Source organism: Lontra canadensis, unplaced genomic scaffold, assembly GCF_010015895.1.
Source record: "Lontra canadensis isolate GAN:19392208 unplaced genomic scaffold, GSC_riverotter_1.0 scaffold6, whole genome shotgun sequence".
Lineage (NCBI taxonomy): Eukaryota > Metazoa > Chordata > Mammalia > Carnivora > Mustelidae > Lontra > Lontra canadensis.
In genome coordinates, this window is record NW_022631000.1 from 2,008,939 (window position 1) to 2,022,571 (window position 13,633).

General features: G+C 40.9%; 1 protein-coding gene across 5 annotated transcripts in view; it reads left to right on the forward strand.

The window, feature by feature from the left end:
• The window catches only part of LNP1 (leukemia NUP98 fusion partner 1), a 36,077-nt gene that overhangs the window by 15,762 nt on the left and 6,682 nt on the right, over positions 1-13,633 (forward strand). For 2 of the 5 annotated variants that reach the window (XM_032852041.1, XM_032852043.1), the window contains exons 2-3: positions 193-354; positions 7,621-7,809. In XM_032852041.1, the coding sequence (XP_032707932.1) occupies positions 7,654-7,809 (156 nt within the window). In that variant the 5' untranslated portion in view covers positions 193-354; positions 7,621-7,653. Of the gene's footprint in view, positions 1-192; positions 355-2,607; positions 2,742-5,065; positions 5,185-7,620; positions 7,810-13,633 lie in introns of those variants that run through there. The other 3 variants (XM_032852042.1, XM_032852040.1, XM_032852044.1) reach the window with 3 other exon arrangements.

The window sequence follows — 13,633 nt, forward strand, 5'->3', positions numbered from 1 at the left end:
AACTTGAAAATAGTGTGGGAAAAATTCTTCCCTTTAACTAGCAAGAAAAAAAAATGAACAAAAAAAAAAAATTACTGTAACAATAGGGACTATGGAGGATGAACTAAGTAAAAGGAATGCATTGAAATAACTAACGGGAGTTAAATAAATGAAAGAGACAATGAAATAAAGAGAAAATCATTTTCCCTCCAGGATTACAGTCTCCTGAAGCAGGGAATGTGAAAGAGGACATTGAAAAGCCACTTCATTTATACACAGCCGAAGGATTATTTTCACCGATTACCTGAGCGTCCGTGATGTCTGACTGCTTTATGAGAACATGAGTGCTACAAGCTTCCTACCCTCTAAGAGAAGGTAATTCCTTTCACGTTGAGCATGATAAGAAAATACACAGGCAAGCTCTTTAGAAAACTACAGCTGTCTCAAGCCACTTGACGCTTTTGACACCATGGGCTTGGCAAGGTAGAGCATTGGAGCAGGGTCAAAAGGGCAGCTCCCTTTGGTCCTCTGCACCTGGCAGCATCTGTTCAGGGCAGGTGTCCAGGGCAGGGCAGGCTCATGGTGACTGGGGTGGGGCAGATTGGCCTCCTCTTGTGTGAGGGCTCCGGAAACAGGCCTAGACGAGCAGTTCTCCAGCCCCCCAAAATCTGGCAACTACTGCTGTTGCCTTGCTGCTCCAGGTTTCTTATAAGAACCTGAGTCCAGGCAAATCGGGGAGCCATCTTTTCTCATACATTTAAGGAAATGGGCTTAACTAGGAGAAAAATGGAGGTGGATTTATTTTATATACTGTAGACCAAATTATTTTTCTTTTGGGGGTAACTTCATATCTTGTTGCTTTGGGAGAATATTTGGCCCAGATTTGAAGAGTTCCTTTTCCTTCCTGTCTTGGGGGTCCCAAAGACCAGACCTAGGTTCAGTGACATATAGGACTCACAGGGCTCAGTATGTAGTTATACTGATAGCTAACGTTTATTACATTGAAAGGACACAAAGAAAAGTCAGCAAAGTGAAAACTGTCTCAAGCTTCCAAGAGTCCTTTCCCAGTGGAGTCACATAGAACATGTTTAATTCTTCCAGTGATGGGAAGTGTTATTTACCAGGGAAACTTACTGGGGACTCAGAGCTCAAGGCTTTTACTGGAAGCTGGTCATGCAGACAAATACTGCCTAGCCTGTACAAAAAATTCCAGACTTCCAGAAAAAAATGCAGTTGTTCAGAATAAACCATTGGTTGTATAAGCAGTTTAAGCCATTCATCAATTAGGGTAAGTTTTATATTACTGTAGGAACTGCTTACCAGTCAAGATCCCATATGCCAGCCAAGGATCAAGCAAGGCTTTTCTAAGGATGTGTAGTCTCAGGCTACTTTGTTAACTCCTTCCTACAAAGTCCACCCCATTTGGCCGATGCTTTTTTAGAGCAAAATTATTGTCAACAGGATCCCCTGTGGCATGGAGAAAGTATCTTGCTAGTATGCCCTCCAGGGTCCTGGATTTAGCCAATTAAAACAAATCCCATTGACAATAAAGGTCAATCTTAGAAAACCTGGTGGTTTTCTCCTAAAGTTTTTGCCTTCACCTTTTTACCTGGCTTGAACCATCCATTCAAACACAGTAGGACTCTGCCTGGTAAGTTGAAGCTGAGCTGCATGCCTTCCAGGACTGAGGCAATCCATGAATGTTAAGAAGGTACATATTCAAGAAGAGTAATCCCAGAGAGTACCCTTGGAAACAAAAAATTTGTAACTGGCAGGTCACCCAATGAAGACATACATTAGTAGGCATTAGAGGTAAAGAGGGCCCCTAGTTTAGCTTCCCGCTGTGAGTCCTTCTGCCCTAGGGTTCTCTGTCCAGTTGAAATAATGCAGTTGAGTCCTTAGTTTTAAAAGGACTTCCAGAAGGCAGTTTCACCAATTTTGCTTGTCTTTGACATCAGTTCATTTGCCTCATGAATGTGGACAACATCTAGAGCTGTTCTTCATGGGAACATAGGACCTGGGCCCACCGTTGCTGTCCCACAGTCATTGCTGTCAGGTGTGATCACAGGCTCAGTAGCGGTTCGAATTCAAGACCTCACAGCATCCTGGGAAGGCAACAGTGGCATTCAGGAGCAGTTCTGAAAAACAGAGAAGTTATAAAAATGAGATCATTAACATCCTCTTTCTCTTTATCTCCCAGATGCTGGGCTTTCACCCCCACCCCATGTTATTACAAAAACAGTGTGTCTCATTTAATAGTCATTACTTTACATTTTTCCCCCCAGTTATTTTTATTCTCATCTATAATCCAAAAGGTTTGGGTAAAAAGAGGGTGTCAAGAATTTAGTTAAGTTACTGCATGGTATTGCTGCATTGACCTCATTTTGTTTGGCCAAGCAGTGTCCTGAAACTGACACTAGTCCCCTCACCTAAGCACATGCTCTAGATAGCAGTCCACAGAGTCACAAGCACATTTAAGTTCCTGCTGGCACTTCCCCAACATCCCTCATGATCAACCATTTGCCCTGCCCCCACTGCCTTCTCTCCACATGGCTCCTTAGATAAGACTTCAGTGTGGCATTGCAAACGCTGCCCTTTTGGTTTCAGTTGACCAACCTAACCTTAGCCCCAGGAACTCCAAAGCACTCCACCTGCAGACTCTAATAAAAACGTGCCCCAATGTCTACCTCTCTCTGTCTGCACTCTGCTTTGACCTCCGCACGTGGCCCCTCAAGGTGTGCCAGGCACTTCCTCCAGGACTTGTAAGTAATAAACTTCCCTATTTTAATTCCTCTTATGTCTGTTGTTGAGCCACAGTTCACTCTCTGACATCCTGTGGCCCACTTAATAAGTGATGATTTAAGGAATTTGTAACAGAGGGATAGAAGAATGTACATAGAAAAACATTGTTAATATAACTTAACCAGAAAGACAGCATGGTCAGGAACTGGTTAGGACAAAACCTTGAATTTTCAGAAGTTTTCAGAACATGTTTACATAGCCCCCACCCTTTTCATCCTGATCATTTATTCAGTAGGCAGCCTGAAAAAGAATAATCCCTTTTTGGGAATAGCTGTTTTTAATAATCAAACTGCTTAACTTAGGAGGAAGGTGAGTAAAGTTGAATCGGGCCATCAGTCTCTTGTTACAAATTTCAAATATTCTTGAAAGTCAGACATAAGTCAATAGCAGTGAGACATTCCTGAGCAGGGGTTGAGAGTCCTTTCTGTCAGGAGTGGGCAGAGAGGTCCTACTTCCATGCTGTGTTCTCTTCCAACTTGCAGCTTTCATCAGGAATCACAGCTTAGGTTCCTTTTGGTCATTCATCTCAAATGCAATTAGTCCCTACATTAGAAATATACAGTCACCAGCAGCTTGGTTTCAGATGGTCCCATCAGGGAATGTGCCCTTTCTTATGGGCATCTGCAGGTGACCCACATAGTCCAGAGAGCACCCATGATGTTTTTATAGCCCACGGCTCCATGGAGGGGTGTCTTAAGTCTGCAGTAGTCCCAGCATCTCAGTTCTGTTCATTAAGCCTATGTCTGTTTTCCAAGATTGAACTAATCTGTTACAGATGTTATTAGGTTTCAGGCAATTAGGATCTCTAGATTCAGGATTCCAGAAGCTAGTGACTTTTCTTCCTTGGCAGCAGCAAAGATGAGAGACTACAAGGGCCGACAGTGGAATTCCAAGTTCTTCTAAGCCCCTTTTATCTTGTCATTCTTAGAGTCCAAATTGACCTACTCAAAAATATGCACAATTAGTCTAGACAATCATCAGTCTCTAAGAGTCAGACATCTGACTTTACAGAAACTTATTATCAAACTAAAAACTGCTTTTTAAAACTCTAAAAGTGCATTTTCCTGTGCAGATTACTTCTCCTTTTATGTTGTCTGCCTTTTCTCATAGGCCCCAATAGGTAAAAATCACAGGAACAATAATCACTTATGAAGATTTCAATACTCAGATTTTCAAGGATTTTAAATTTTTAATGCATCCAAGCAAGAAATCCTGTTCTACTCACACCTATTATTGGGCAGCTTTCCATGTTGGAATAATCCCGTTAGCATTTATGAGATTACAAGAATATAATTTATACTGTTTTTTAAAATCACATATCCAGAAGCAATAGGCATAAAGTAAAAAGCCATTTTAGAAAGTCTCTCTCTCTCTCTCTCTCTCTCTCTCTTTTTTTTTTTGCAAGTTTACTCAAACCTTAGCAGTAAATTCAACACTTTCAGGATTAATGTTACAACTACTGAGAGATCCCAGCTGGAATGCAACAGGCTGCTATACCAGTGGATAGAGTGTTATTTTTCTGCTCTTCTTTTTTTCTGATTTGTCTAAAGTTTGTGCCAGTCTTGGAATTGACTTAATCTTATTTCCTCTCACTTGGAGGAATGAGCAGTACAAACATACTACATTTTGGGAAATGTTTTTTGGCAGCGTTCGAACCCTTTCTCCTCCCACCTAAAGGGGAGAACAAAACCTAAAGACATCAGCCAGGCTATAATTTTTAATTCCTTTACCTTAGCTACCTTGGCCAAAAGTGGCCTATGGATCCAGTTCTCCTAGGGTTGGAGCTATCATTTTCAAGTTCCATAGGTAACCTTCACCTTCCAGAAAAGACATCTCAGCTGCTGTTTCATACCACATGACTAGATAACCATTGGTATGTGAAGGTTCATAATTGTATCCCCTTCATACTTTCTTTCTCTGACCACTGTTTTAGCCATATTTCAATGAGTCAGGGTTGTTTTTAATAAGTCACACTTCTGACACCAACTGTCACCCCCAGTTTAAGGATTTGCTAGAAGAATCCACAGCATATAGTTATACTTATGGATAAGATTTATTACACTGAAAGGATACAGAGCAGAATCCAAAAGGGGGAAGGGATATTGTCTTAAGTCTGAAGAAAGCCAAGGAGAAGCTTCCAAAGGTTCCTTTTGTTGTTTCTTTTTGTTTTGTTTTGTTTGTCCCACTGAAGTCTTACAGGTTGTGCTTAATTCCTCCAGTAATGAGTTTTGGCAACACATGTGAAATGTTGTCTCCATGCTCATTAGAGACTTCATGCCCTCAGTTTTTACTGGGTGCTGTTTATGTGGTACCCTGCTATGTACTGAATGTTGTGATTCTGCAAAATTCATATGTTGAAGCCTAATCCCCAATATGATGGTTTGAAGGTGGAGCCTTTGGGTGATAAGTAGATGAGAAGGTGGAGCCTTCATGAATGGGATTAGTGCCTGTGATGGTTAATTTTACATGTCAATTTTATGGGGAGCCCAGATTAAACACTATTTCTGGGTGTGTCTTTGGAGGCACTTCCTGATGAAATTAGCACTTGAAATGATCGACTCAATAAAGTAGATTGTCCTCCCCAGTGTGGTGGGCCTCATCCAATCAGTCAAGGGTCTGAATTGAACAAAAGACAGAAGGAGGAATTTGCCCTGCCTCACTGCTTATGCTGGGATATCTCATCTCAACTTCTTCTGCCCTTGGACCGGGATTTACACCATTAGCTTCCCTAGTTATCAGGCCTTTGGACTTGGACTGAATTACACCACTGGTTTTTTTGGATCTCTAGTTTGCAGATGGCATATCGTGAAGTTTATCAGTCTCTATAATTACATGAGCCAATTCCATATTTATATATGCGCATTTTCTCATATTTAAATAGCTTCTGTCTGTAAGACCTTAAAAGAAGGATTCAGAACTCCAAGAGATAAATGTCACTCAAAAAAGTTTTAAAATAAGTTGTATTTTCTTCAAAATACTTCTAAGCAACAATTAGGTATGACCTGTTCTGGTTTTTTCCATCCCCTGATCATAGATTTATTTTTGTTTCTGAAATTGGAAGAAAAGACATTTCTGCCTTAAGAGGAATAGAAAAGAAGAGGTTTATCTATTGTTAAGTTTTGTGGACATACCTGGTCCTGCTTCCCCAAGAGGAGTTACCTTTCTTTCTTTAATAACAGACCTCCAACAGTGGTGACATATGATTATAGTTATAACTTTTCCTTTCTCATGTGGGTCATTGAGAAGCAGACTTTCTGCATTCTGTAATAAAAATATTACAAAGTAACAAGCCCTCATGTCTCCCTATTTAGACAAGAAATAAAAATGTTGCAAGCTATTTTATGCTTTGGTTACTTTCCTTAGTAACTTAGAAATTGTAGTATGATGCTCTACAAGCACTGGTCATAATTATTAAGCCCACCTTTTTGTAGCTCAAAGAAGAATTTTCATATAGAAAATGGTCAGGAATACCTCCGTCTAAGAATGCAAGCTTTATCAAAGGTTTCTTGGAATACTGCTGGAATGGTGGGAAGAGTCTGACTTCGTTATTCTACTCCTTGCTTCAGATTTGGCTGTGCTGCTTCATAGTAATTTCACATCAGGCAAGTGGCCATCTATTGGAATCTCAATGTCCTTATCTATAAATTGTGATACAAATCTCCACAGATTTGTTATAATGTCACAGTGTTGTTATAATGAAAATAGCATAGGTAAAATATTTGACTTCATACCCGGCAGAAAGGAAGGGCTTAATAAATTTATTAGTCCTGTTATCTCAAAAAAATGCTCACTAGAAAATAAGGACTGTAATGGTAATAGAAGCTTTATTTATAATACCCCACCTGGAAACAACCCAAATGACAGCCCCAAATGACCATCAGTAGTAGACTGAATTTTTTAAAATGTGGGATAGTCAGTCATACAGTGTAGTACCATAAAGTACGAACTACCATTTGCACAAAAATAGGGATAAATCTCACTGATGAAATGTTGAATGACACAAAATATTGCATTCTGTATAATTCCATTGAAAGAAAGTTCGAAAACAGGCAACATTAATCTATAGTGACAGTGGCCAGAAGTCATAACCTTTTGGAGAGAGAGGATGGATTGGAAGAAGAATAAAGGGAACCAGCAGGGGTGCCGAAAATGTTTTAGTCTTCACCTGCATGGTGGTGGTTATGTACTGGTACATGTATGTAAAAATTCATCAGACTATACGCTTAAGGTTTGTACATTACAGATGTACTGTTTATTACAGATATAAATAATACATCAACAAAAGAAACTGTTCCCTTAAACCCAGGAGCTGGATTTTTGTTTCAAAATCAATGTCATTTATTAGGGGAGTATCTGGCAATAGATACAACATACCAATAGCTGGCCATCTTGCAGGCTGTAGTCAGTCTGTCCCTTGTTAGTGGCCCCATTTCAGAGCTATCCTGGAGCAGACAGGCACATTATAAGGGTCATGCTCCATCATCATGGACAGCTGAAGATGCGACCACATGCCATCGGCAGCAAAGCACAGGGAAAACCAGGCAGTGGAGTGTGCTTCCCACCCTCAGGCTTGGAGGCGCAAGCCCCAGCCATGGAAGGATTAAAAAGCCTCAATTTAAAAAGACAGGGGGAGGGGAGGGAATGTGGGCTGCACAATTTATAAATAGACATTCCCGAGGCTGCCTGATGGTGAAGTGGTTGTTTAGTAAATCTTTTTCCCTTAAGGATCCCATTAGCGGAGAGCATTTGAAAATAACAGTTTCATTTTGGCTTTTGGGGGAGATCCTGGGTTTCATCAAGTCAGCTCTGTCAGAGGATATTGCTCTTTCTCAAATTTAGGGACAGGCCTTCGACAACTTAAATCACCTACACATGGAGCACAAAGATGATGACGACGATGATGTGTCTTTTGCCAAATGGATGAGCAGCTTCTGGGGTCACAGCTGGATAGAAGAGAACGAGAGAGGACTCCGGGACCATCATGGACCACAAGATGCTACTCACAGGAAAACCTCCCTGCCCTGCCCAGTGAGTTATGATCAGAGAACCAGGGGAGAGCCGGACTAGGGGAGGGGGATTTCTATTAGATAATTTTTGAAGAGGCCTTTGGTGTAAAATATTTGGTTCAAAATCAATACTTCTAAACCTTTTGATACCCACAAGAGTCCTTTTTATTGTTTTAGCTTGTCCTCCCGGGGACCTGATTTTCATTTTGTAGGCAAAGATTTCTTCATTTTTAGTAGCTTAAGATCTCTTTAACTACTATTCAGAGTTCCTGATAAACCTGAGACAATCCTCCTGAGGGTTAATAAGATTTGAGTCAAAGGAAAGACACTTGATGTTATAAATTAGTCTGTTTAGCATCAGGTGTGGATCAATGTGTGATTTCCAATACTCTCTTTGGAATACTGAAAATAGCTCCGTGATTTGATGACCTCAAATCAGCCCCTCCCGTGGGGATTCCACATCATAAATCATTACCTTTGATAATTTTTTTAAATTTTTATTTATTTGAAAGACAGAGATCACAAGTAGGCAGAGAGGCAGGCAGAGAGAGAGAGGTAGGGAAGCAGGCTCCCTGCTGAGCTGAGAACCCGATTCGGGGCTCGATCCCAGGACCCTGTGATCATGACCTGAGCCAAAGGCAGAGGCTTTAACACACTGAGCCACTCAGGTGCCCCTTTGATAAATTTGATACACTTTTTCTTCTGGTTTCCCCTTTGGTTTCCTGAGGGGAGAGGAAACCAACATTTTTCTGTCCTCAGTACTACTTTTCCTCAGGGAGGCAGAGTACCCAGTGTCTAGGGAGCAAGACGCAAGCAGGAGGAAGATTCTAATGGCTGAACGGGAGGGGCTGGCCAGGTGAGGACTCAGCGGCAGGGCCACCTGGTTCTCTCTGCTTCACAGTCATTTACTATAATAGAATAGTAAATAAAAAAGCAAGAATATAGGGATGCCTGGGTGGCTCAGTCAGTTAAACATCTGGCTTCAGCTCAGGTCATGGTCTCAGGACCTGATTGAGTCCCGCATTGGGCTCCTTGCTTTGTGGGGAGCCTGCTTCTCCCTCTGCTTCTCCCCCTGCTTGCGTTCCCTCTCTCTCTCTCTCTATCTGACAAATAAATAAATAAATAAAACCTTTAAAAAAAGAAAAGTGAGCTTTTCTTTTCCACAAGTCCCTTAGGATTCTAGCTGTAGAGAATGTCTCCCCAACCTTCTGCTTCTGTCAACCCCAGAACCAGTATGTTTTGGGACAGTGTTATTTTATTTCAGTTTTAGCCTCAGAGTTCCTAGAAGCATAATGCTTGTGAGGGATATTATGGTGGGTATGGAAATCTCTTTTAGTTTCAGTGATCAGCAAATTTGAGGAATGAGACCTCTTTAAGACACAAATATTTGAAGATAAATTTCTTTTTTTTTAGATTTTATTTATTTAAAAAAATTTTTTTAAAAAATCTCTTTTCAGTGTTCCAGAATTCATTGTTTATGTACCATACACAGTGCTCCATGCAGTACGTGCCTTCTATAGATTTTATTTATTTATTTGACAAAGAGAGAGACAGTGAGAGAGGGAACACAAGCAGGGGAAGCAGAAGAAGGAGAAGCAGGCTTCCTACTAAGCAGGGAGCTCGATGTGGGGCTTGATCCTAGGACCCTGAGATCATGACTTGAGCCAAAGGCAGATGCTTAGTGACTGAGCCACACAGGCACCCCTTGAAAATAGATTTCTTACCAAATGCATACTGAGGGACAAAGGGCAAGTTTCAACAGGTCTTTGAGCTTCAGGTTCCTTATGTAAAAAAGAAGAGGGGGTACTGGATGATGTCCGGGAGCTCTTCTAACTCTTAACTATCCATGATTCTGTTGTAAATAAACAGCTGTTTATCACGCTCTCATTTTAATCTCTTATGTTCCACTTCAAATGAGGTATTCACAGTGTGTGAACCAGGAGTACAGTTAGTTTCCAGTTTCCAGATAGTGAGAACCAGGGAGAAACAAAGAGAAAAATTGTGATTTGCTATTTATCTCTATAGTCCTTTGGAACTGTTGAAGATATGAAAACAAAACATGAAACAAAAACAAATGACTAATAAAATACAGTTTTGTTGAATACATCTTAGCATCTATTATACCTGTAAAACTGGGATAATCCACCCTTTTTAGGGAATCCAGTTTTAGGTTGCAGTGTTGTTTGCCTTAAACTATTGGGACCAGCAGAATTTGTTATGTAATGCATTTCTAAACAGTGTCTATATATCTCTTCCTGCTCATACTAGCTTCGGGCATTTGCCTGAATTAACCTGTTTAGATTCTCTAAGTCAACAGTGAATTCCACAGTTATCAGACCACCTGCAGAAAGCATGTGTTTATTTGAGGAGATGAAGCATGGAATAAAAATGAGCAACTGACTGAACAGAGTAGAGACCGTGTGAGTGCAGAACACAGAGCAGGAGACCCAGGGCAATGTGGGCAGAGTCCTCGGAGATAGTCAGGGTCTGAATGTCCAGCTCCAGTCACAAAACGCCATATATTCATGACAAGAGCCTGTGTTGGGTACTTTTCGAAGTCTAGAATGTGCTCAGATTTTTCTTACTTTAGAGATCAGAGAACAATTAGGTTTTCATTGTGTGTGTTTTACTTTAAGCTCAATCAATGACTTAAAAAGAAAAGCTTACTTTCAGCCTTGTCTCTTTTCTTCTCTCCCCACTGCTTCCAACTGAGGCTCTTCCCTCTCACAACCTATTAAGAACCTATATCCATCCATATTACATGCATAGGAAGAGAAGAACTTTCCCTTCCTTTTCCATTTGAATGTGGTTTCTAATATGGCTTTTAGCCTCGTGATGATTCGTGCAAAGTGATGGAGCCTTGATTCATTGACTATATTTATTGACCACCTACTTTGTGACAGGCATCACTTACGCAAGGCATGTAGAGGGTACAAGAAGACATACATGATCTCTGTGCTTGTGGAACTTCCAGTCTAGTGGAAAATACAAATCTGGCAGAAAGAACAAGGCAGGCAAGGGGTAGAACTTGGTCCTTCTCAGAGAACACTACTTTTTGGCAAGACTCATTATAATAATCTGTGACCGCTGATTTAAAGTAAATTAAAAAAAATCTAACTTCATGACTATGTAGTTTCTTGTTTTTCAGATTAAGTTTTTATTTCATTTCAATAGAAGACAATGCCTTACTCCCTGATGTGAAACTGGTTATAGTAGGTTTTTTTTTTTTTAAGATTTTATTCATTCATTTGAGAGAGAATGAGAGAGAGAGAGAGAGAGAGAGCGAGCACAAGCAGGGGGAGCAGCAGAGGGAGAGAGAGAAGCAGACTCCCAGCTGAGCAGGGAGCCCACCCCACCCCCAATGTGGGGCTCCATCCCAGGATGCTGGGATCATGACCTGAGCCAAAGGCAGACACTTAATCAACTGAGCCACTCAGGCACCCCAAAACTAGTGATAGTTTCAGGCAACAGTGACAACTCTGTGGAAGGACTTTTAGCATAATATTCTATGGATTTGCTTTCTGTCTTCTACTAGTTGTAGAGGAATTGCTGGGAAGGCAGCCGAGTAGGGTGGCTAAGAAGTGTGAAGGGAGGGCTCCAGACGCAGCCTTCCAGGGTCTACCACTAGCAGCGTAACTGATTGAGTTACTTACCTCCCTCTGCCTCAGATTCCCCGTATGTTAAGGGGATTGATGGTAATAGCAGATACCGCATAAGGGTGTAGTGAAGATTCAATGAGTAATTTATCTAATGTCATTAGGACATTGCCTGGTACCTAATAAGCACCTATGCTTCTTATTGTCACGTGTTGGAAGTGTCGAAAGTTAGACATTTTTTTTCCAGATGACATTTCAGTTAATTACTACAAAAAGTCTTTCATTTTGGGTCTGATGATTTTAGATACCTCATATAAGTGCAATCATTCAGTATTTGTCCTTCTATGTCTGTCTCAATTTTTGAAAGCATCCCTTTTTTCCTGATAAAAAAATACCCCCATTTAGATAAAAAAAGTACTAAAAAAACACAATTTCACAGGACAAAGAAAACCTTTCAAAACATTTGGGTATGTTTTAAGATTGCCCATCTTTTGATACTACCCTACTTCAAGCCCCGCCCATCCTTCCCTCCCCGCAGATGCTCACGCTCAGAAGGCTTCATTTCCTTCCACTCCAGCAAGCTCTTCTGTGGCAGGGCCTCAGAACATATGGGGCTCGTCCTGAGGCAGAACAGTGTTCCCTGTTCCCGGATTAACTGTGCTCATCCTTCAGATTGTATCTTCATCATCACACCTTCACAAAAGTCTCCCCTTATCCTCCTAGTCACGCCAACATCCACCGGAACGTACATAATTTTACCTTGTTATAGTCTCTCTGTGTATCTTGAACTTTCCCTTTATAGCATTTGCCAAAGCGGTAGACATATGCCCTCTTTGTTTAATGTTTGTCTCCCAACATAATCTCCAAGAGGGGGATGCTGTGCCTGTTTGTCTCCCAATTTGTCCAAAGCACCAAGTACCATGTCTTACCTATAATAAATGGAATAATATATACAAATTTACCTACTATCTTTTAGTAGCTTTACAAATCTTTAACCATATTTTTTATTATTGTTTGAGGGAAAGTTTCTAGGTATGTGTGTTAGTTTGCTTGGGCTGCCGTAACAAAACACCACAGACTGGGTGACTTCAACAGCAGAAATTTATTTTCTCACACTTCTGGAGGTTAGAAGTCTGAGGTTTGTTTTCTCTGAGGCCTCTCTCCTTGGCTTACAGATGGTCACCTTCTTGCTGTCCTCACATGGTCTTCCTCTGTGGGAGCATATTCCTGGTTTCTCTCTGTGTATGCAAAGTTCTTTCACTTATAAGGGCACCAGTCACACCAGTGGGACCCACCATAATATCATTTTAACTTAATTGTTAGAGGCCCTATCTCCAAATACAGTCATAATCTGACATTCTCACATAAAACTTCAACATATGAATTTGGGGCAGGGGGACACAATTTAGTAAATAATAACATGAAAGGGATGGATCCAAGGAGGGGAATATTTTGAGTCCTCTGACACATATCACCAACAGCTTTCTAGGAGGGATGTGTGTATTTGTAGTCCTACCAGCAAGGAAGACAGTGTATATCTCCCTGCACTCTTGCCAGTGTCATTAAATAACATTTTTTTTGCTAAATTGAAAGATAAAATTGTATATTATTTCATTTTCCATAATTTTTGACTATTAGTTAAGCATAAACAATTTTTTTTTTAAGATTTTATTTATTTATTTGAGAGAGAGACAGTGAGAGAGAGCATGAGCGAGGAGAAAGTCAGAGGGAGAAGCAGACTCCCCATGGAGCTGGGAGCCCGATGTGGGACTCGATCCCGGGACTCCGGGATCATGACCTGAGCCGAAGGCAGTCGTCCAACCAACTGAGCCACCCAGGCGTCCCAAGCATAAACAATTTTTACCAGCTGGTATTTCTTTTTCTTTTATTCTATATACATTTGTTCATCATATATATATATATATATATATATATATATTTTAAATATTTTATTTATTTATTTGACAGAGAGAGATCACAAGCAGGCAGAGAGGCAGGCAGAGAGACAGGAGGAAGCAGGCTCCCTGCTGAGCAGAGAGCCCGATGCGGGGCTCGATCCCAGGACCCTGAGATCATGACCTGAGCCGAAGGCAGCAGCTTAACCCACTGAGCCACCCAGGCACCCCCATCATATATATTTTTAAATAATCTCTACACCTGACATGCGGCTCAGACTCACACCTCCAAGATCAAGAGTCACATGCTCTTCTGACTGAGTCAGCCAGGTGCCCCTCATCTAGTATATATTTA